A 23,013-nucleotide genomic window follows, 5' to 3' on the forward strand; every position below is an offset into this window, starting at 1 on the left:
TCAGTGTGTATTTAAAGATGTCTTTTTTTTTAATTACACCATTCAAAATCATTTGACTCAAATGTTACTTATGCTCCTCATTCTTAGAAAAGATCTGGTTCTTTCTCTATATGATTCAAAGTTGAACATCATGTGTTGTTACTAAGGAATGAATAACCTTCTACAATGAATAACCTTCTACTCATAAAATCAAATTAACCCTTACTATAAAATGGAAAATGTTAACTGAATTATAGTCATCATAAACTCATTCTATGGTTTTGGTAAATCAATTTACTCCAACAAAAACAGAAATAGACACAAAGGGCAGATGAGTGAGGAAAAGGGAAGAACTTTCTGTTATAAGTAGGTGATCAAACATGTTGACTGTGCCTGTTACCAATTCAGGCAGGAAACATGGCTCTTACCTCAGTGTTGTAGAAAGTTGTGGTCCCTGCTGAGGTCAGCAGGAATGAGGAACTGAGATCCAGTTGCTGGATGGAATTCCTCCTTGATCTTGTGGCAGATTTGTAAAGGGAATATCAGGCAAGGTCCAAATTGTTAGCCCAACAAGTGCTAACTTGTTAGATCCATAGACTCTTAAAATATTAGGGTTGGAAGAGACCTCAGGTCATCTAGTTCAACCTCCTGCTCAAAGCAGGACCCATCCGAACTAAATCATCCCAGCCAGGGCTTTGTCCAGCCGGGCCTTAAAAACCTCTAAGGATGGAGATTCCACCACCTCCCTAGGTAACCAATTCCAGTGCTTCACCACCCTCCTAGTGAAATAGTTTTTTCCTAATATCCAACCTAGACCTCCTTCACTGCAACTTGAGACCATTAGTCCTTGTTCTGTCATCTGCCACCTCTGAGAACAGCCTAGCTCCATCCTCGTTGGAACCCCCCTTCAGGTAGTTGAAGATCCTAGAAACGTCAAACTTATGATATGAAAACTATAGCAACTTGGTGAAACCTGTAATTAAGATCAGATAATAGGGAAAGGACAAAGGAAAGAACAGATCAGGTCTAGTGTTTAAAAAAACAAAAAAATCCTATCACCAGTTACCTTTAGTCTCTTAACTTTTAGTTCATAGAAAAGTTCAGAATGTTTCATAAAAAAGCTTTTCCAGATTTTTTCAGTTCTCCATCCTCACCCAAATAGTCCTAACTTGTTAAAAGGGCAGTTGTGAGAGTCCAGGAACACACACACAAGGTTTCAAATACTTCAGTCTTTTCTGGGTAAGGAAGGATCTGTAGGTTCCATCGTCACAATACATTGAAAAGGTATTCAAGTGAATACCGTGTATTATGTTTAGTGTCTAAGGAATTAAGATATACATAACATTTGACTCTTGGTGTATATTGAGATTCTGCTTTCAATTTTGTAGGTTGCAAGTCAAAATTTGTCAAGACTGTTTTATGGAGTTTTTTTCTCATAAATACTGAATGAAAGCTAAGGTTGAAAAATTTGTTTAGTATTTTGGAGATAATTTTCAAAATATTCTCTCTCCATATTATCTGCATCTCTAGTTTTAGCAAATATGTTTCACATATTGGCCTCATTGCCAGTCTTTTGAAGTGCATGCACATTTGTTTGTTCCCTTTTTTTGGTGTGCAAAAAGCCCAATGCACAGGTGTGGGTAAGGGATTTGTGTGCACAATATTATATGCATATGCAAGTTCCACATTTATTACTTGCTTATTGGATTTTTTGCACACACAACTTAGGCACAAAAAGTTCACAAAATGTAGGCCCTAGAATTCTCTGCACTGAGCATTTTTTGATACAGCTTTAAATACTGGTAGAATGGGTTCAGTTATTTTTTAATATTACTTTTGAATTACTTTTGAATTATTTTAATAAATGAGGTAAATTCTAATTAAAACATTGTAACTTGTATACTTTCAATAAACTAAAGTGCATTTTATAAAAAGAAAAAATACTTATCAATATAAATCATAATATCTAGACATTTTGAATTTGGTTATTTGTGAACTATTTCCCTGAATTTGTAAATGTGTGATAACTGCTTGCTGTGAATAAGGAAACTTTTTATTAGATTGTAAAATACTTTATAATTCTTCAATTATTAGAATGTGACAAGAAGAGGGAGCAGTCCTGGCAGCCTGGAAGTTCCAAAAGACCTTCCTGATATATTGAACAAGCAGAACCAAATGCACCCTATAGATGATCCAGGTGTGCCTTCTGAATGGACGTCTCCTGCCAGTGCAGGAAGCAGTGACCTCATCAGTTCAGATAGCCATTCTGACTCATTCAGTGCTTTCCAGTATGATGGCCGCAAATTTGAAAGCAAGTATATTTTTTCCGCTAGTAGTAATGTTTTTTATCTATGCATATTAATTTCCATTTTTAAATAGGTTGTATACTGCTGTCTCATGAACAGGATTTCGTATGAACATCCCATTGATGTTGTTAATAGTTTAGTTAATGCAGTAATAGTTCTTGAAAGATGCAGTAATTCTTATTAAAATAGCTTTATTCACTATTTGTATTGTAGTAGAGCCCAAAGCAGAAATGGGGCCTTACTGTGTAATGCAGGGGTCGGCAACCTTTCAGAAGTGGTGTGCCGAGTCTTCATTTATTCGCTCTAACTTAAGGTTTCATGTGCTGGTAATACATTTTAACGTTTTTAGATGGTCTCTTTGTAAAGTCTATAACATATAACTAAACTATTGTATGTAAAGTAAATAAGGTTTTAAAAATGTTTAAGAAGCTTCATTTAAAATTAAATTAAAATTCAGAGCCCCCCCTGGACCGGTGGCCAGGACCTGGGCAGTGTGAGCGCCATTGAAAATCAGCTCACGTGCCGCCTTCGGCACCCGTGCCGTAGGTTGCCTACCCCTAGTGTAATGTGTTGAACAACCCTCCTCCCCCTAAAACACCACACAACATACCTAGGAAGATATGGTCCCAACGCTGAGGAATGTCTTCATGCATTCATTTTGGAAGTCTTTTTTACTTCTCGAAACATCAGTTTAACTATAAAAAAGTAATAACCTTTCTTAGTATAGCATTCTTTTTGACAATGTAGTTAGGAATAAGAACGAGAAGTACTTGTAGCACCTTAGAGACTAACTTATTTGGACATAAGCTTTCGTGGGCTAAACCCACTTCATCGGATGCTTGCAGTGGAATAGTGAAGCAAAATACTACCTGATAAACAACAAATGGTTTAATAAATTAGCTGTGTTTTAATTTTTTTTATTCATGACACTCCCATTCTTGTTAATGGGAGAGGCTACAAGTGTCACTGAGGACTATCACGTCACACCTTGTACAACTGAGAAGTGATGGGTTTTCTTTGGAAAATCTATATAAAGTGTAGGAATTAATTATTCACTTTAGAAGTTAAATAACTACCAGTTAAAACCTGTGCTGTCTTACTGGTGTAACTTGTAAAGTGTAAAAAAGCCAAAAAATGGGTGAGAACTAAAAATTACAAAGAGAGATTGTGAATCTCAGTATTGATTGAACCTGGTGATGTTCTAAACAAAGAGACCTCAACCATGCTTGTAGCTGTTTCCATCACTTTACACTGACTCAACAGACATCGTAGGCTTCAGAGTGACACGTGGAATGACAATCCTGGAATCTTACTATATATCCTTAACTATAGCAGAGCGACAAAAGCTAAGTTGGCTAAACTGATTTGAGCATGACATTTTGTCTTTAGTGTTCCTTTATAATTTGAGATATACCTATCTCACAGAACTGGAAGGGACCCTGAAAGGTCATTGAGTCCAGCCCCCTGCATTCACTAGCAGGACCAAGTGCTGATTTTACCCCAGATCCCTAAGTGGCCCCCTCAAGGATTGAACTCACGACCCTGGGTTTAGCAGGCTAATGCTCAAACCACTGAGCTGTCCCTTAGTATAATCTCAAAACTGTTAAATCTAAAACTCAGGATATAAAACAATCAATTTAGTGCTATTTGCAGAAAACTGTCATTTGCCATAATATTCTCAATTAAAGTTGATACTTAAATGTTTTCTTTTAGGCACCCTAGGGCTTGTTTACGTGGAGACTTAGTGCTCAGCAAGCCAGGATGTAAATCTACATTACACTAGCATGCTTTATGGACCATTCTATGATGCCCTAAAATTTCTGTAGTACTTCAGAGTGCACTGTGGAACTTTTTAGTACACAGTAGCAGAATCCACATGGCCAGTTAGCACTCGGCAAACTGGTGTGGCATATATTCACACCCTGCGTTGCTGCACACTGTCTCCATGTAGACAAGCCCTCAGTGTTGTTGAGGAGATTCCATAATTTGTGCGTTATATTATACCTAAATGATGAGAATGAAGTAAAAATATTTGACCTTGCCAACTAAATAGAACGCAGAATATGCAATAGCAGTGTGTTTTGCATAACTCAGTTTTGTGACTGAAACTGGAGAAGCATTTGAAATAGTAAATGGTTTCCTATTTAAATGTTGGTTTTGGAGTAATTTGCTTGAGCAGTTTATTGTTAACATAAAGGGGTGTATACACTTTTACATGGACCATTTCGGAAATGTCTTTGGTTGGCAATGTTCTTTAAGTTGGTGTTCATCAACAATGGTTTAATTAACCACATAGCTCTTCCCTTACTGTAGATTTCAGTTTTGGCACTGATGCTGGGACACCAGCTTCCACTGAGATTGATGCAATTTCAGGACATCAGCAGAGTGCCGAGGAACAGGAAGTGACTAGTCTAACTACACTCCACATTGATTCTGAAACAAGCAGTCTTAACCAGCAACAATTGTCTGCTGAAGCTGCAACTATTACTGGTAAAGTAGTTGTAAAAATAAGTAGATTTTAATTTCAAATATTTTCATTCATTCTGAAGAATACAGGTAGCAACTTTTGCAATTTAATATATTTTCTGTGTACAGTGATATTTGGAATTCAGGTAGTGTGTTAATTGAAATCCTTATGAAAACTGAGTGAAATAACCTGACTAAGAAAAACTTTCCATTGACTTACATGATCAGCAGATATTGACATAGAGTGCTAAGTATATGTTTAGTCTTCTCTTGAAAAACTGACAGATTTATCATGTGGAAAACTGTGAGCACATAATATACTGTATCTCATCGATTAAGTGTTACCAACTATTGTTGTTACTAGAAAAACTAATTTTTTTTATATAAATAACTCTTTTTAAAGTATTCTGGTATGCAGTACTTTTTCAGCTCAACTTACAGCTACATCATGGGATGCCTGAGACACTCCTGCCTCTTACGTTCTCTGAGGGTGGTCTGTTATGGAGCTTGATGCTTTTGATACATAAAACATCAACATATGTGCTGTATAGAATCCATGTTCTCTTGAATGTTGAGTTATTAGATTTTTCTCTTCTCCCCACCCTTTTTAACCTCATGAGAACTAGATTGTGAGCCTAAAGTGAGCAGGTTCCCTTTTGTAGGAAAGAATCTTCTCCAAGGCGCATCCTGTGGAAGTGTCTGAGTTTATTAGGGCCAGGATTTATGGATTCCATAGCCAGTTTCACATCCCTTGTTCTCTAGCTGTTTTGTATATGCTGTGCCAGTTGCAAGCCAAGGATCAAACATGCTTGCTACTTTGAAGTTTCATCTTTGTGACAGAACATCTGTACCCTGGGCTGTGGGGGTCTATAGCAAATCCAACTCCTGCATTTTGAGACATGTTGAAGACATCTCTACTTTTGGCAGATGAGCCATAGAAATACTCTATTTTCCTTTCCTGAAGCTGTCGTTATACTCAGAGAAGCATTGTACTAGCTTCCTTAGACATTTTTTTCTTAATCCCCTCCATATTTATAAACTGTAGTGGCTTTGTTCAGTTGTACTCTTGCAGTCTTAATTCATTCTTTGGCATGGAAGTGTTAAGAGGATTAATCTTACTGCCCCAGTTTCCTTCAAATTGTTGACATTTTGGATATTATTAGCCAACATTTCAGGGATCGTCAGTTTTTGTTTGGCAAAGATATTTATTTTTGTGAATTTTTTAGCTCTGCTTTCCAGTTTCTAAGTGGGAAATTTTCTTACTGGAGTATTAACAGGAAATTAATGAGTTTGTCAATCACTGTTCATTCAGTAGCATCAGAGCAAAGTGATTCTGCAGTACTCTTTGGGCTTGGCTACACTTACAAGTTGCAGCGCTGGGAGTTACAGCGCTGGTCATGCAGCTGTGTAGGGCCAGCGCTGGAGTGTGGCCACACTGACAGCTACCAGCGCTGCAGTGTGGCCACACTTGCAGCACTTTCCAGCGCTGTATTGAGAGTTGCATTGTGGGCAGCTATCCTACAGAGCACCTCGTCCCATTTTGGCGCTGAGTATTGTGGGAAGGGGAAGGAAGTGTGCGGGTCATTCCGCTTCCTGTGCCAACGCCCCGTGGTGCATCGCTTCACATCCCAGCATTCAGTCTTTCCGGCAACGTTTGGCGCCATTGTGAGTGTCTTCTGTTACTCTCTGTGTGTGAATCGCGATTTCTGTGGGAAATGGAGCCCGAGCTGCTGAGGACTGTGCTGATGAGTGTCGCCAGCACAACACGTTTGGCAATCGAGCTATTCCTTCAGCTCCAAAGTGACAGTGAGGAGTCCGACGACGATATCGATATCGATTTGCCTACCGCGTGTGACACTACAGTGCTTGTGGCATTCACGGAAATGCTCAGCACCGTTGAACGCCGCTTTTGGGCTCGGGAAACAAGCACTGACTGGTGGGATCACATCGTCATGGAAGTCTGGGATGACGAGCAGTGGCTGCAGAACTTTCGTATGAGAAAAGCCACTTTCATGGGACTGTGTGCTGAGCTCGCCCCCACTCTGCAGCGCAAGGACACAAGATTGAGAGCTGCCCTGACGGTGGAAAAGCGGGTGGCTATTGCAATCTGGAAGCTGGCAACTCCAGACAGCTACCGGTCTGTCGGGAACCAGTTTGGAGTGGGAAAGTCGACCGTTGGAATCGTGTTGATGCAAGTTTGCAAGGCAATTAATCACATCCTGCTAAGAAAGACCGTGACTCTGGGGAACGTGCAGGACATTGTGGATGGCTTTGCACAAATGGGTTTCCCTAACTGTGGAGGGGTGATAGATGGGACGCATATTCCTATTCTGCCCCCCCCCCCCCCGGCATCAGAGTACGTTAATCGTAAGGGGTATTTCTCTATGGTTCTCCAGGCGCTTGTGGATCACTGTGGGCGTTTCATTGACATTTACACAGGCTGGCCTGGAAAGGTGCATGATGCACGCATCTTTCGGAACAGTGGCCTGTTCAGGAAGATGCAGGCAGGGACTTTTTTCCCAGACAGGAAGATCACAGTAGGGGACGTCAAAATGCCCATTGTGATCCTTGGAGACCCCGCTTACCCGTTACTGCCTTGGCTCATGAAACCCTATACAGGGAAGCTTGACAGGAGCAAGGACTGGTTCAACTACAGGCTGAGCTGGTGCCGAATGACTGTGGAGTGTGCTTTTGGGCGTTTAAAAGCCCGCTGGAGATCCTTGTATGAGAAGCTAGACTTGGGGGAAAGCAGCATCCCCGCGGTTATATCCGCTTGCTGTACCCTCCATAATATTTGTGAAGGGAAGGGTGAAACATTCAGTCAGGCATGGACCACCAAGGTTCAAGTCCTGGAGGCTGAATATGCACAGCCAGAGAGCAGGGCTAATAGAGAGGCCCAGCACAGGGCTTCAAGGATTAGGGATGCCTTGAGGGAAGAATTTGAGGCTGAAAGCCAACAGTAATGTTTTCTGCCTTGCATGGGAGTGAAGTGCACTGTTTACACTGTTATTCTATTATCCCCAAAATGATTTGCAGTGCCTCTTTCTTTACTGGGCTAAGGTATCTTTCACTATCTGCTATAATAAAGACTGTTTTCAAAGCCAAGAATTGTTTTATTGAAAAGAAAAAAACTTCCTTGACAAACAGACACACAACATTTCATGAACACAAGAGGGCAGCGGTGTGGGTTGGTGAACTGTACAGTCACAAGTTTGCATATGTCCTGTCTGGAGTGCTGTTTAATGAATCCTGCACTTCAAGGTGCATATATTGCATGGTGATGGGGGTTGAGTGCAGAGGGTAAGGGTTGTAGTTATCAGGGCTGGTTGGTGAACGTACAGGTGTTGGAGGCAGCTGGTGGTGGTAAGAACCTGGATGCTGGGGAAAAGGGGTTTGAGCTGACATTGGGGCACAAGGCAAAAAGCTTTGGGACGGGGGGGGCTGTGGGGCAGCACGGGACTGCTCTGCCTGCATGGCTACGATAGCCTGGAGAGAGTCCGCTTGGCGCGACAGGATGTCTAGCAGCTGGTTTTTGCTTTTCCTCTTTGCCACAGCGTTTCTACGCCAATGTCTCTGGCGGATCATGCTTTCCTTTTCTCTCCACTCCTGCAAGGTTTTACTCTCTCTAGCAGAGTGAGCAATAACAGTTTTCAGCATGTCTTCCTTGCTTTTTCGGGGATTTTTTCTCAAATTCTGCAGCTTCTGTGCTGTGGTACATCTGGTCAGTCCAGCAGTCAAGGTCACTTTAGAAAGGCAGAATTGACAACATTTAACAGGGAAGCATTGTGTTCATTATCTCCAGACTGAAATTCCCACACACTGAAGGAGTTCTTAGTCCTCACTTTAGCATTCTTTTAGCACACACATAACACAACAGAAGCCACGAAATGGTGAGTGAGGGGTGCTTATAGAGGGAGAAGTGGGGCTTGAGTGATAGAGGGGTGCTGGTTGCTTCGGGTAAGCTGCAGTGATAGAGGGGTTGAGTGAAGATGCAGCTGCAGGGGTGATCTTCACTATCTCCCTATCTCTATCACTAGCTTCACTAAAGAGTCTCCCAACATTTTTCACAGGGGTTAATCCTGGAAGATATCTCCCTGCTGCGAGTCACTAGGGAACAGCGGGAGGCTCTTCTACAGCAATGTGGATTCCGCCCTGGACCCTATGCGGGTTGCCTGTGTTCAGCAATGGTCCCTCCACCCCTCGCGGCACAGTGGCGCGGACGCGTTAGCCTGACTGGGACAAGGACAACAGTGGCTCTCCCTATAAACCTGCGCAGGCATATTGCCCACGCTCTGGCTGAAACTTTTGCTGAGATTACTGCAGCCGATTACCGCGACGTGATAGACCACATCAATGGGCTATTGCACATCTAGGCTGGCATGCATACAGCCCTAACCCCCCTTCCTCTCCAGAAACATTTCCACCCAGAAAATAAAAGCCGCTTACCGGTAACCCGCTGCTCTGCTTGTCCTTCTGCAACTGCTGGCTGCTGCGTTTGGGTACTTTCCTCCTGGCTTGAGAAGAGCTCCTGGCTGCATGCCTCCTGGGACTCTGGGGTGTCTTCCCCCATCCCAGTAGCTTCACTCGCGTTTTCCTCCCCCCACCCCGCCGCCTCCGCCTCCTCCTCCTCCTGTCTCCCACCCGGCTCAGAAGTGTCCATCGTGGTCCTGGGATTGGCAGTGGGGTCACCCCCAAGTATCGCGTCCATCTCCCTGTAAAAACGGCAGGTCGTGGGGGCAGCTCCGGATCGGCGATTACCCTCGCGGGCTTTGTAATAGGCACTCTGCAGCTCTTTAACTTTCACCCTGCATTGTAGTGCGTCCCGATCATGGCCCCTATCCAGCATGGACCTTGATACCTGCTCAAAAATATCGTAATTCCTACGGCTGGAGCGCAGCTGGGACTGGACAGCTTCCTCCCCCCAAACACTAATGAGGTCCTGCAATTCGCCAGTGCTCCATGTTGGGGCTCGTTTGCCGCGTGGAGGCATGGTCACCTGTAAAGATTAACTGATTGCACTCCACACCTGGCTGCAGCAAACAGGAAGGAGATTTTTAAAATTCCCGGGGCATTTAAAGGGCGGGTCACCTGAGGCAAGAGCAGTAGAGTGCAAACTGATGAGCATAGTGGCTGAACAGGAATTCTGGGATAACTCCTTATTCCCTAGAGGACAATTAAAGCGCTGGTGAGTGTCCACACCTGCTGAGCAGCGCTGGATCACCAGCGCTGCACTCCTTATACCCCAACCCGGACGGGTTTTCAGCCAGCGCTGCAACCAGGGAGTTGCAGCGCTGGTTGTGCCCTGCAAGTGTGGATGGGGTGTAATTGCAGCGCTGGAAAGCCTCCACCAGCGCTGCAACTTGTAAGTGTAGCCAAGCCCTCAGTAAGAATTAGAGGCAACTGTGATGGCATATCCTTCAGTTTTCTCAAAAGAGCCCAATGGCTTATCAAATTCTGCATAATTAGTCTGCCCTTTCCTTTCCAACTCCTGTACAGAATTGTTTTGGTCACTATATCCTTCTATGTGGAGAGACCAGAAAACAGAAATAAAAGTTTATTTTAATAGGTTTTAAATACAGTACTTGATGTACTCTCTTCCCCATGCCTCCCTCACCCTAAAATAAGTATTTTCTGTTTCTCTGTGGAAAGTAGTAAATGTCCTTTTGGAGAAGTCCTGGAGCTTATTTACCTGAAATGTGCATTTTAAATAAGACCCGAGGAAAAGATGGAGAACAAGCAAACAGCAGCTAATAAAAATCCTTTACCTTTTAACTACCAGAGGGAAACAGTATGCTGTGTTGCAGAGAAGTGCTAAAAGGGGGGGAAAATACTTTCCCCAGGATATATCCGTGGTGTTTTTCAGATTTTTTTTTATTTGGTGTCCGCTTTTGTCAACTGCTACTATCTTTTTATTATAAAGCCATTAATTATAATTCCATATTTAAGGTTGTGTTGAGTTTTTCACTTGAAGCAGGATAGAAATCCCTGTATTTCACATTTGAGCAATTTAATTTAGTTTCCTTATTTACCATAATTACTATTCAGACAACAATTGAATTTACTTTTAATGCTTTCTGGATATGATAAATCTAACTTTTAAAGAGAGAAAAATCAATTAAAATCATTGTTTTGCAAGTTAGCCCTAGTAGCCTTTAGCTTTCTTTTCTTTTTTTTCTTATTCTTGTAGCTAAATGAGTTACTTTTGGAACTTCACATACATACATGTTTATCCTGACATCTCAAATATAGGCTACATTTGTCTAAATTTTAAAAATCAGAGGTTTCAGCCTTTTCATTGTAACAGTTTTATTTATGCTTAGGTAAGCCAGTGGTTAAATCACATATCTCCCATGTTCTCTGCTACTTAACTAAGCTGCCTGAGTTCTACTGCTTATGGGGATCTTCAGCCAGCTCCTGACTCAGAGGCAAGGTGAACTGTGAGGCGAGAGAAGCAGAACTGGAGAACAGAAACATGACCGACAGCTGCTCTCCTTTCCCGGGCCTGTCAGTAGTGGAGACCTGACAAGGATACCAAGAAATAATAAAACATCAGGAGGTGTCTTTGCAGCATTGCGCCCCAGCACAGAATTTTACTTCCCTTGGTAGTTGAAGGAATAAGAATTTTCATTTAATTACAGTTTGCTTGTTCTTTGTATTTTTTCTGGCCTTATTTTTCACATTCAGGAATTATATGACTTAAGCATATATCTAAAATCTATACCTATTCAGAAAAATATTCACTTCAGTGGGACTTAAACATGTGCCTAAATGCTTTTACTGAATTGGGATCTTGGTGAAAGAAGGTGGGAAGAAACTTGTTTGGTTGAGAACACTGAAAGTATTGTCAGAGAAAATAAATACTCTAAAACAATTTGTACGTAATGTAGACTTTTGCCAATTAATCCATGTACACGATTTGGTATCAGTTTATCACTTGACTGATGACTTCTTTCACAGCACTATTCACATGGACACCTGCTTGTGGTGTATATAGTTTCTTGGCCAGATTTGATTATAAAAAGAGCTCAGGGTTTTTTTAATGTTATGTTTAGAAAATTTTTCAGAAGTTCGAAGAAATAGAAAAGATTTTTAAGGTAACTTTTAAAAAATTGCATTTACAGGCTCTGAAAGTGCTTCTCCAATCCAATCTGCTCTTGGATCCCGATCACAGACACCTTCTCCTGCCACTCTGAATGCAGATCATATTGAGCAGAAGGATCTGCAGCTGGATGAGAAGCTCCACCACTCAGTTTTACAGACGCCAGATGACCTAGGCAATATCTGGAATAGAAAACTTTAAAATTGTTCTTTCTTTCTTTCTTTTTCAATGCAATTTAATTAATAGCTAGTATTTCTTCAGTATGGAAAAGTCTCATACAAGGCTTTTATATTAATTTACATTGACAGATTTTGAAACTTTTGAATGAAAATAATTTCCTTTAAAAAGTTACAGAAAGCCCTGTGTTTTTTGTGTATCACTGCAGGGGCTTATCAGTGGATTATTTGGATTATCAGTCCAAAAAACCTTTAAGTCTTATGTTTAAAATCACAACAATTTAATGTAATGTGCAGTATTGTCCAGAACTGCATCATCATTAATACATAAGTAATGAAGCATCATTACATTTATATGATGCTGTAATGTAATTTTAGAATATCTTTTGTTTTTCTCTTCTGATTTATACAAACTCTTAGTTGAGGCTAAATGGTACCCATTTAATTGTGTGGCACACTTGCTTTGTTGAAATGTTTGTAAGTCAAGAAATTGATAGTTGTTTATGGAAAGGTAACTTTTTCTCTGACCCTATATGATCAACTATACCTAACTGCCAAACTTCATGCACAACAAACCCTTAACTACTATGGTGTAAATGCAGTAAAGATATACAGAGAATATCTACCCTGTTGTACATAGCTATATTTTCCTCCCACATATCCTATATGAACCACTGACCCAAATTCCAGACCCTCCTCCACAACTCACTGACAGACAGAAAAATATAAAATATAAAAATAAAAAAAATAAAAAGGATATATATATATATATCCCATAGTGGCTATGGGAAAACACTATTAAAATAAATAAAATATATACCTCCTTTTAATTTTATTTTAATAGTGTTTTCCCCAGGTTTTTTTTAAAAAAGCACGGTATTCAGTTGGGGCCAGATTTTCAAGAGAGCTCAAATCCCATTTAGGCATCTAAATAAGTGGCCAGATTTTCGGAACAGTTCAGTATGTTCTAGTGCTGTGAGAGGTTTTGAAAATCTGACCACAAATGTCACAACTGGAGCTGCTGTGCACCAACACTTTTGAAGTTCTTGCCCTCATATAAGTGCCTAAATGTAAACCGAATAGAAAGGGTTGGAAAATTTCCAATGGAACATATTTCTGTCAAAAAATGCAAATTTGTCAAAATCAAAACATTCCATGGGAACATGTTGTTTTTCACAAAATCCCAATGGAAATCGAGCACTTTTCGTTCAGTTTCTTTCCATCTTGCCTCCCCAGTGTTTGCTCAGGGGTTCTAGGCTCCTGGCTAAGTCCTGGAAGCCCTGACTCTTCCCCACATGGCAGGCTACCAAGGCTCTGGCCAGCTTAGAGAGCTTCAGAAATGTTTCGAAAGGGTGACATTTTTTTAAGTTTTTCAAAACACATTTATTTATGAAATTCTGGAGTTTGTGTGAGAGAGAGATTGAGATTTTTGAGGTTTTTTTTTTTTAAAACCTGGCTCCAGTTGTGTGTGCTGAGCACTTTAAAATCCTAGGTATTTTGAAGAACTAATCCTATGCATCAAAAATTCAAATCTAACCTCATTCTCTCTCCAAAAATTATATTCTCTGTTTGTAGTGCTCAAATAAGATTTTAGATACTGTACCATAAAATACTACATATGGATGGCAGCTGAGATATGGGATCATAGTGAAGTGTGTTTTGTTTTTGTTTTTTGAGAAACCACAACATTGAATATCCTGACTTTCAAGTGTTTGTGCATAGTATTTATAATTGACAGTTTTTAATGTTTAATATCAGTTGATAGATATTTACCAATCTTAACTTATTTAGGCTTTTGGGGGGCCAGGAAAAGTAGATAAACTATCTGCCAGTTGGAAAAGTAGGTTTTATTTGTACTACATTGAAGTGGAGAGAACTGCATCTTGTGTGATGCTTTCAGGCTCCTGGGCTGAGTTATTGAATATTACCCCCTCACTAGCTGACTAAGGAGGGACTAGTGGTAAGATACAGCAGTTCACACTTCCTTCACGATTCTCTTCCCTAATTTGCAAGTAAGAGTCAGTCATGGTAAATGCTAAAGAAAAAGGTCCAACTGCTTTAGTGAGTAAGATTTAAAGCTGAAGGCTAATTTTCTGACGATCCTTTGAATGGGGAATGTTGGAGATTTGCAGCTTCATTGAAGCAAAAGCATAAATGAAATGTCTTTAGTAAGGAAAAGTAGACTGATGTAGTTAATTTAATAACAAGATTGGATGACTCCGTGCTAAAGTGGCTAGCTCTATAAGAAATATCTTTATTGTACTTACTCTACATACATGCCTTATCCATTTATTACTTGTTTTAAGGAAACTATTCATGATTTAAATATCAGACCTTATTCTGCTTTACCAAAGGTCATTCTTATTGTATGTTTGTTCTCTTATTACAGAAACTAGTGAATTCCCATCAGAATGTTGCAGTGTGATGGCAGGGGGCACCCTTACAGGATGGCATGCAGATGTTGCTACTGTAATGTGGAGACGAATGCTAGGGATTTTGGGAGATGTTAACACCATTATGGACCCTGAAATTCATGCGCAAGTTTTTGATTACTTGTGTGAACTCTGGCAGAACCTGGCTAAGGTACAAGAACCTTCTCTACAAACCAGCTTGATAGGGCAAGAGCTTGAGAATGGATCAAAAACTATACATTTCTGACATACTGCCTCTGTGTTCTTAAATAATTACAGATAAGAGATAATCTTGGTATTTCAGCTGATAATTTGACTTCACCCTCTCCACCAGTTTTAATCCCACCACTGAGAATTCTAACTCCATGGCTTTTCAAGGTAAATACAATAATCCATTCAGTAGATAAGAGACGTTCATATAATATAGAACAATGCTAACATTAACCTGTTACTTCATTTGTGTAATAAGTACTTTTTTTAAAAAACTGTAGGCAACCATGTTGACTGATAAATACAAACAAGGCAAGCTACATGCTTATAAGCTTATTTGTAATACGATGAAGCGAAGACAAGATGTTTCTCCAAATAGGGATTTTTTAACTCATTTCTACAATATAATGCACTGTGGACTTCTTCATGTTGATCAGGTAAGCTTTTTTTTTATATATATTTTTTTAATTCAGATGAGGATGTACAATATAACTGAAATGGAGTCACGTCTCTGTCAGAAAATACACCTCTACCTCGATATAATGTGACCCGATATAACACGAATTTGGATATAACGCGGTAAAGCAGTGCTCCGTGGGGGCAGGGCTGCGCACTCTGGCGAATCAAAGCAAGTTTGATATAACGCGGTTTCACCTATAACACGGTAAGATTTTTTGGCTCCCGAGGAGAGCGTTATATCGAGGTAAAGGTGTACTGGGTAGATTTTCAATTAAATAATTTAACTTGGTAATTAAGAATCAGTACTTCAGTGTATATCCTATTGCTGAGCAATTGCCTTGGTAAATCATGCTCATAGTAATGAACACAATTATAACCTACTATACACATTTGTGCAGGGGCATAAGGAGGCAGAAGGTGCCCCATTTTTCATCTGCATAGGCTATGCTATCCATATTGCAGGTTGCAGCATGGAGGAAAGAGAAGCAAGCAACTTCTGGGAGACTTCCCTCCTTTCAATACACCAACCTTTGCAGTTGGACTGGTGGGAAAGTAATTGTGCCAGGTACAAAATTGGTTCAGATTGCTACTTCCCTTTCCTTCCATCCCAGGAGAAAGTAGGAACAAAGGACCATATTGACTCTGAGTCACAACATGGTTCTTGATCTGCTCCCTGGCTGGTGCAATTACATGCTGCACCATACCTAGATTTTGATTTTACCACAAGCACTATCTTAGTATGTATAGCAATATAAATCTTCACTGTACTTTGATAGAAATCATTAGCTAATCTTCACAGTATTAACTTCCATTTGATAAGTAGTATTGTCCCAAATTTTCAGTGGAGAAACCTTTATGAAAAGGTTAAGTGACTGTCAGAGCTGGGTTGAGACCTCTTGTGCTGCCAGCTCCCAATCCTATATATAGACCACATCTCTGACACACATAAGGTATACTGTACAAAAGGAAACTGTTAACAAAGCACACATCATATTTGCTCAAGATACCATTGTCCTATTAGCATATAGTAATCCAAGCCAATTTAGAATGCTGTTTTTGTTGGCGTATTTTTTTTAAACTTGAAGTGATTAGCATTTTTTTTTATTATTATTTTTTTTTGGTCAGGATCCCTCAGTGTAGGTCAAGCTTTTTCCTTATATCTGTCAGATCGGTAATGCAGGCAAACTCCCCTTCTTCTAGTGCTTGCTCATCTCTATTCCATTGTAAGTATGCGTGCATCCACATCCGTGGCCATTAGAGACTTTTGCCTTAGCGGTATCTGTAGGGCCGGCTGTGTCACCCCCTTGAGTGCTGCGCTCATGTGCTGGTATATCAGGTGCTACCAGCCCTACACCCTCTTGGTTCCTTCTTGACAACAACTCCAACAGAGGGGCAGGAAGATTGGTAACAGAATGGACATGAGTAACACATCCTGAAGAACAATTACGAAAAGGTGAAGAACTTTTTTTGGACAAATGAAGGCCTATGAGCTGATCAGCATGGGGATTGAATTCTTTCCAAAAAAGTAGGTAGGAGAAGTTAAAGATCAGAGTAGATTTTATTAACAGTCTTTCAGTCAAATACAAAATTTTCATTCAGGAGCCATTAGAGAAGTGTAAGTAGAGCTTACAAATCCAAACATTTTTGTACTTTTTCTGAGTTTCACCAGTGGCACAATCCTACATCCATTGGAGTCCGTTACAGTTTTGCCAGTGGCTTTGGTAGGAACAAGATCAAGCCATATACCTCTCTGAAAATACTGGAAGAAACAGTCTTGCAGAGTTAAATGTAGTTGATGATAATTACTTGAGATGTAAAGAAACTGAAGCAGCCAAAATACTGCCGTGAAAATCGTCTTCATCTCTTGCTACTCAGGTTTAAATAAAGGAAGGAGATGGTCTATTTTCCAGTTTCCTGTCTTTTCTGACCTCACTTTTAATCTTCTGGTTTTTGTCACTTTTTGAGTGTTTTCAATGTAATTTAGATTTAATTCCTCAGGGCAGTCTTTATTTGCCTGTAAAATGGCATACAAACCTCTGGTGCTATGTAAATACAATATTAGTGAACAATGAGACCAGGCTACAGCAGACAGTTATATGTTTTTGTTTATTTTCTTTCTTGTAGAGAGATGTAAGTTCCAGTAGTTTCTCTTGCTCACAAAGCAATCTAATAGCTAATTTAGAATATTTCTGGTAAGAGAGAGCCTCATCAGCATAGTTTTCAAGCCCTTGTTATAGTAATTAATACAACTAAGATTGTTCCCAGGCATATGTGGTTCAATGGCAAATGGTGAGTGTCCGGGGGCTGGGAGGTGCTTGTGTATCCAAGGCCCTTAGCACTTAGCCCAGAATATTGCCAGTCTGTCACCTAATGGCAAGAGGGTCTGCCTTGCCTTGCCTAGCAGCTACAGTCCGAGGCACTGCTTCCCCATGGTGAGAATCAAGGGCTACCTTGCCTAGCTGCTACAGTTCAAGATAATATCACCCAGTGTTGAGCGTGAAGGGCCACATTGCCTAGTGGCTACAGTATGGATGGGGAGGGAGTAGGAGAACCCAAGCCCACCTTGCTCCACCGTGTTCTGACCTGGGGACCTTCAAAATAATAGTCCTACAGGTGACTTAGGGACTGGCATCCTTACTCCAGTTCCCTGAGTCACTTCCTATCCCCAGCTTCTGTTCTTCTCAGTGCCACGGGTCTGGGATCCCTTGACGTCCTCTCAGGTCCTTCTCTGGAGCAGCTTCCCCTGCTGGCGGTGACTCATCACCCTCAGTCCCTGTGGTTGAAGGTCTGCAATGGCTTAGCTGTGAGGCCCGGTCCTGGTTTCTTGGAGCCCTGGCAGCTTCTGTACAGGAGGCTGCTGCACCCAACTGCTCTCCTGCTCCATCTACCCAGACTGAACTGAGCTGCTCCCTTTTGAATGCTTCCTCCACTGGGAGCATGCCCAGCAGAGATGAGGGAGCGAAGCTTCCGGCATCCATAGAAGCTCCCTAACCTCACCTCATCAGTGTGGGGTTGCTACAACCCATCACAGTAAGAAGATGTTAGTTCCAGTAATCCTATTCAAATCACAATCTTCCTATGAGTGATTTAGCAGGTTCTTTTTGTAAAAATGTAAGATCACTATCTACATTTTTTCATACATTGTGCTGCTTTTGGTTACCTATCTTTTCCTCTGTCTTAATTTCTCTTTCCCTCATTCCCTGATGCTATTTCTGCCTTACTGAGGGTACATCTACACTACGGGATTATTCCAATTTTACATAAACTGGTTTAGTAAAACAGATTGTATAAAGTCGAGTGCACATGGCCACACTAAGCACATTAATTCGGTGATGTGCGTCCATGGTCCGAGGCTCGCATCGATTTCTGGAGCGTTGCACTGTGGGTAGCTATTCCGTAGCTATCCCATAGTTCCCGCAGTCTCCCCCGCCCCTGGGAATTCTGGGTTGAGATCCCAGTGCCTGATGGGGCAAAAATCATTGTCGCGGGTGGTTCTGGGTAAATGTCGTCAGTCATTCCTTCCTCTGGGAAAGCAACGGCAGACAATCATTTTGCGCCCTTTTTCCCTGGATTGCCTTGGCAGACGCCATAGCATGGCAACCATGGAGCCTGTTTTGCCTTTTGTCACTGTCACCGTATGTGTACTGGATGCCGCTGACAGAGGCAATACAGCAGCGCTACACAGCAGCATTCATTTGCTTTTGCATGATAGCAGAGATGGTTATCAGTCGTTCTGTACCGTCTGCTGCTGTCATGGATGCCCCTGGCTGAGGTCGGCCGGGGGCACAAAGACAAAAATGGGAATGACTCCCCGAGTCAATCCCTCCTTTATGGTATCTAAAAATAGAATCAGTCCTGCCTAGAATATGGGGCAAGTGTACTAGAGAACCAGTGTATCAGAGAACCAGAGAGCTCAGCCGCTCCGTGTCAGATCCCGCAGAAATGATGAGCTGCATGCCATTCACAGGGGGTGCCCCTGCAACAACCCCACCTGTTGCTTCCCTCCTCCCCCTGCCTTCCTGAGCTACCATTGCAGTGTCCCCCCCATTTGTGTGATGAAGTAATAAAGAATGCAGGAATAAGAAACAGTGACTTGTTAGTGATCTAAAATGAGGGGAAGGCAGCCTCCAGCTGCTATGATAGTCCAGACAGGACATTAAGCAGTGTGGGGGAGAGGAGCCCAGCATCCCGCTGCTATGATAGTCCAGGCAGTACAGAATCTTTTCTTTACACATGAAGGGCGGGGGCTGATGGAGCTCAGCCCCCAGTTGCTATGATGAAGACGGTTACCAGCCATTCTGTACCATCTACTGGGAATGACCGGGAATCATTCCTATTTTTACCCAGGTGCCCCCAGCTGACCTCACCTGAGGCCAGCCAGGAGCACTCACGGGCTGATGATGACGATGGATAGCAGTCATATTGTGCCATCTGCCACCAGGGAGGGGGGAGAGGATGCTGCAGTTCACTGCCGCAGCATCGCGTCTACCAGCAGCATTCAGTAGACATAGGGTGACATTTAAAAAAATCAAGAGACGATTTTTTTCCCTTTTCCTTCTGGGGGAAGGGGGGGTTAAATTGACGAGCTATGCCCTGAACCACCCCGGACAATGTGTTTTGACCCTACAGGCATTGGGAGCTCAGCCAAGAATGCAAATGCTTTTTGGAGACTGCAGGAACTGTGGGATAGCTGGAGTCCTCAGTCCCCCCGTCCCTCCATGAGCGTTCATTTGATTCTTTGGCTTTCCGTTACGCTTGTCACGCAGCAGTGTGCTGAGTCCCTGCTGTGGCCTCTGTCTGGAGATTTTTTTTAAAATGCTTTGGCATTTCGTCTTCTGTAACGGAGCTCTGATAGAACAGATTTGTCTGCCCATACAGCGATCACATCCGTACGGTCCATGCTGGAGCTCTTTTTGGATTTGGGACTGCATTGCCACCCATGCTGATCGGAGCTCCACGCTGGGCAAACAGGAAATGATATTCAAAAGTTCGCGGGGCTTTTCCTGTCTACCTGGCCACTGCATCAGAGTTCAGATTGCTGTCTAGAGCGGTCACAGTGATGCACTGTGGGATACCGCCCGGAGGCTAATACCATCGATTTGCGGCCACACTAACCTTAATCCGATATGGTAATACCGATATTAGCGCTACTCCTCTCGTTGGAGAGGAGTACAGAAACAGGTTTAAAGAGCCCTTTATATCGATATAAAGGGCCTCATAGTGTGGACGGGTGCGGTGTTAAATCGGTTTAACGCTCCTAAAATCGGTTTGAACGCGTAGTGTAGACCAGGCCTGAGAGATCACTTGTGAACTTTGTAAGAAATTAAATTTCACTTGTTCCTGTGCAACAGTAAATCGGTTAGTTTACAATCTTAAGTCTTCCATATGACACAAGAACTTTGAAATTATCTTCCTAAAGTAAACAGAAGGCTGAAGAAATATGAAAGCAATTATATGCTACAGTATTTAGAGTCTTCTTTTTAAATATTATTCAGTGTTGTTATCCCCAAGTGTTCAAAAATCATGGGTCAGGCCTGAAAGCCCATGCAAAAAAAAAAGGCAGTTTTTTCTTTGTCTTGTTTCTGAGTCTTTAGGACACACTTACATCATGGTTTCAAGCTTTTCTCCACACCCACAAAGTCTATAAACTTACTGTTTTATGAAAGCCAGAGGTTCTTGTAAAATAGGAGGATTCGGGAGAGCAGGGGGTGCTTTTTTAGAAAAACACCAAATATTGTGAGAGTGGGCAACACTGCTATTTTTTCAGAATTTACTGTGTTTCTAGGTAACCATTTAGTGTGATTCTTTAGCTGACAATTGAAACCCTCTCCCTCAGCTGTGCTGTAGGATAAATGAAATTAATTTTTCCCTTTATGTTCTTATGCTTTCTTTTAGAGAAGGAAATATAGAACAGATCAGTTAGTGTTAAAATGCATGAAAGAAACTAAAGACATTTCACAGCTTAAATTTTTGTCCTAATGGCTCATATCTGTGTGAAATAGGTGTTCTTTAAGTAGATGCAGACATGTATTGCACTTAGGCATGTGCACGCCCAGCACTCCGTAGCCAGAGACTTTTGCCTAGCAGTACCCGTAGAGGGGTGGCACATTTTGTTTTAGTCTAGTTTATGGTATATACTTAGTGTTAGTGGTTAGTATAGAGTGTTAGGCCTGGTCTACAGTGGGGTGGGAGGGGTCAATCTAAGTTATGCAACTTCAGCTATGTGAATAACATAGCTAAAGTCGATGTACTTAGATCTACTGATCATGGTGTCTTCACTGCAGTGAGTTGACTGCTGCCACTCCCCCGTCGACTCTGCCTGCGCCTCTCACAGCGGTGGAGTACAGGAGTCGACGGGAGAGTGCTTGGGGGTCAATTTATTGCATCTAGACTAAACACAATAAATTGACCCCCCCGCTGCATCGATCGCTGCCTGCTGATTCAGCGGGTAATATAGACATACCCTTAGTTGATAGTGTTCCCCTCTGATGCCCACACCAGGGTTTAAATGTTGTCCTTCATGTGAAGGGGTGATCCCCAACAATGACACCCCCACATGAGGCACTTGCTTTGTCTTGGCAAGGCCCACCTTACAGAGCATTGTTCGATCTGTATATCATTCAAGAAGTGCACTCGGGTGGCACAGGGATCTTCCTCTCAAGCAGCATCTGCTTAAACAGGCCATGTTGCCTGATCCAGTACTGAAGCCCTCCTCAGGCTGAAGATGGCCCTCAGGCTCAGTAAGCGCTGCCACCTCTCATTCCGGGGCAGGTACTTCTCCGAAGAGGCAGAGGAGCTGCTCTCCATTATTGGTGCTGAGGAAGAGGTCTCATAAGACCAGTCAGGACTGCTCTAGGTTACGGCGCAACTCCTCTGCCTCCCCCAGGAAAAGCACAAATCAGCATGGGACTGTGGGAAGGACATAAACCCCGTATTGTTGACTCCAGTGCCAGCCTGCAGGTCCCGATGAGGGTGATGCCAGTACCAGTCTAGCGGACCTGCTCTGCCTTTCCATTGTGTCCTCACTGCTGGTCCAGGACTTTGCGATGCTCACGCCTTCAGCAGCCCCTCCAGTGGAGCGCCCCGCTGAACCTTCATGCCCATCAGCACTGCACCTAGACACTCCTTCCTCATGGTGGGCATGGAGCTGGTACTGGAATCGGTGCAGGGGCATTGGAACCGGAGCCTTCTTTGGCCCTGCTATATTTGACACCTCAGGTGTTCCCATGGGGGCTTTCATCATCGTAGACATTGATGCACTTGGATGCTTTGGTACCTCTGTTGGCTCCAGGACCAATGCTGCCTGACATGCTCGGTACTGACAGCACTGTGTTAATCGCAGGAGCTGATTCTTGCCTTGTTCTGGACAATGGATAAATTGGACTGCCCAGGCGTCACTCCGCCCATGTCGCCGAGATCCAGGGGCTCTGATTCCAAGTCAGAGTCATCCTCCTGCTCTGCATCTCCTAATGAACTCCGGGGGCTGCCAGTGGACAAGTGTGGCTCTCATAATTGGCATGTGGCCAGGACAGAGGACCTTAGCCAGGCTCCTACTGGTCACCAATGTCCTACCCATATCAGTGGCCACCTTGGACTCAGTGGGACATTCCTCGCTTACAGAGATCCCACTCTTCACCCCATTCAAAGCTGAAGTCACTTGCCAGGTCAACGGTGGTGACTTTGGATGAGCCACAAGCCCAAGCATCAGCAGTCTTTCTCCCTGAGAGAAATCCTCCTTTCCAGATGCATCTTTTGTGGGGTGAGAGACAGTTTTTGCTCAGCCAGGACCCTCTTCCTCATCGCTGGATGATGCGGTGCTGCCCGGTTCAGCCTCCCCTTCTATTCCGGAGGGCTTTAAGGCATGCCAGGACCTTTTACTCCACATAGCCACATCCTTAGGCATCCAG

General features: G+C 42.5%; 1 protein-coding gene across 5 annotated transcripts in view; it reads left to right on the plus strand.

Annotated features, from left to right (window-relative positions):
* The window catches only part of RALGAPA1 (Ral GTPase activating protein catalytic subunit alpha 1), a 265,455-nt gene that overhangs the window by 113,681 nt on the left and 128,761 nt on the right, over positions 1-23,013 (plus strand). For all 5 annotated transcript variants that reach the window (XM_045013658.1, XM_045013659.1, XM_045013660.1 and 2 more), the window contains 6 exons: positions 2,074-2,290; positions 4,599-4,775; positions 11,873-12,025; positions 14,416-14,609; positions 14,717-14,815; positions 14,929-15,084. In XM_045013658.1, the coding sequence (XP_044869593.1) occupies positions 2,074-2,290; positions 4,599-4,775; positions 11,873-12,025; positions 14,416-14,609; positions 14,717-14,815; positions 14,929-15,084 (996 nt within the window). The remainder of the gene's footprint in view (positions 1-2,073; positions 2,291-4,598; positions 4,776-11,872; positions 12,026-14,415; positions 14,610-14,716; positions 14,816-14,928; positions 15,085-23,013) is intronic.

This window comes from Mauremys mutica, chromosome 4 (genome assembly GCF_020497125.1).
Source record: "Mauremys mutica isolate MM-2020 ecotype Southern chromosome 4, ASM2049712v1, whole genome shotgun sequence".
Classification (NCBI taxonomy): domain Eukaryota; kingdom Metazoa; phylum Chordata; order Testudines; family Geoemydidae; genus Mauremys; species Mauremys mutica.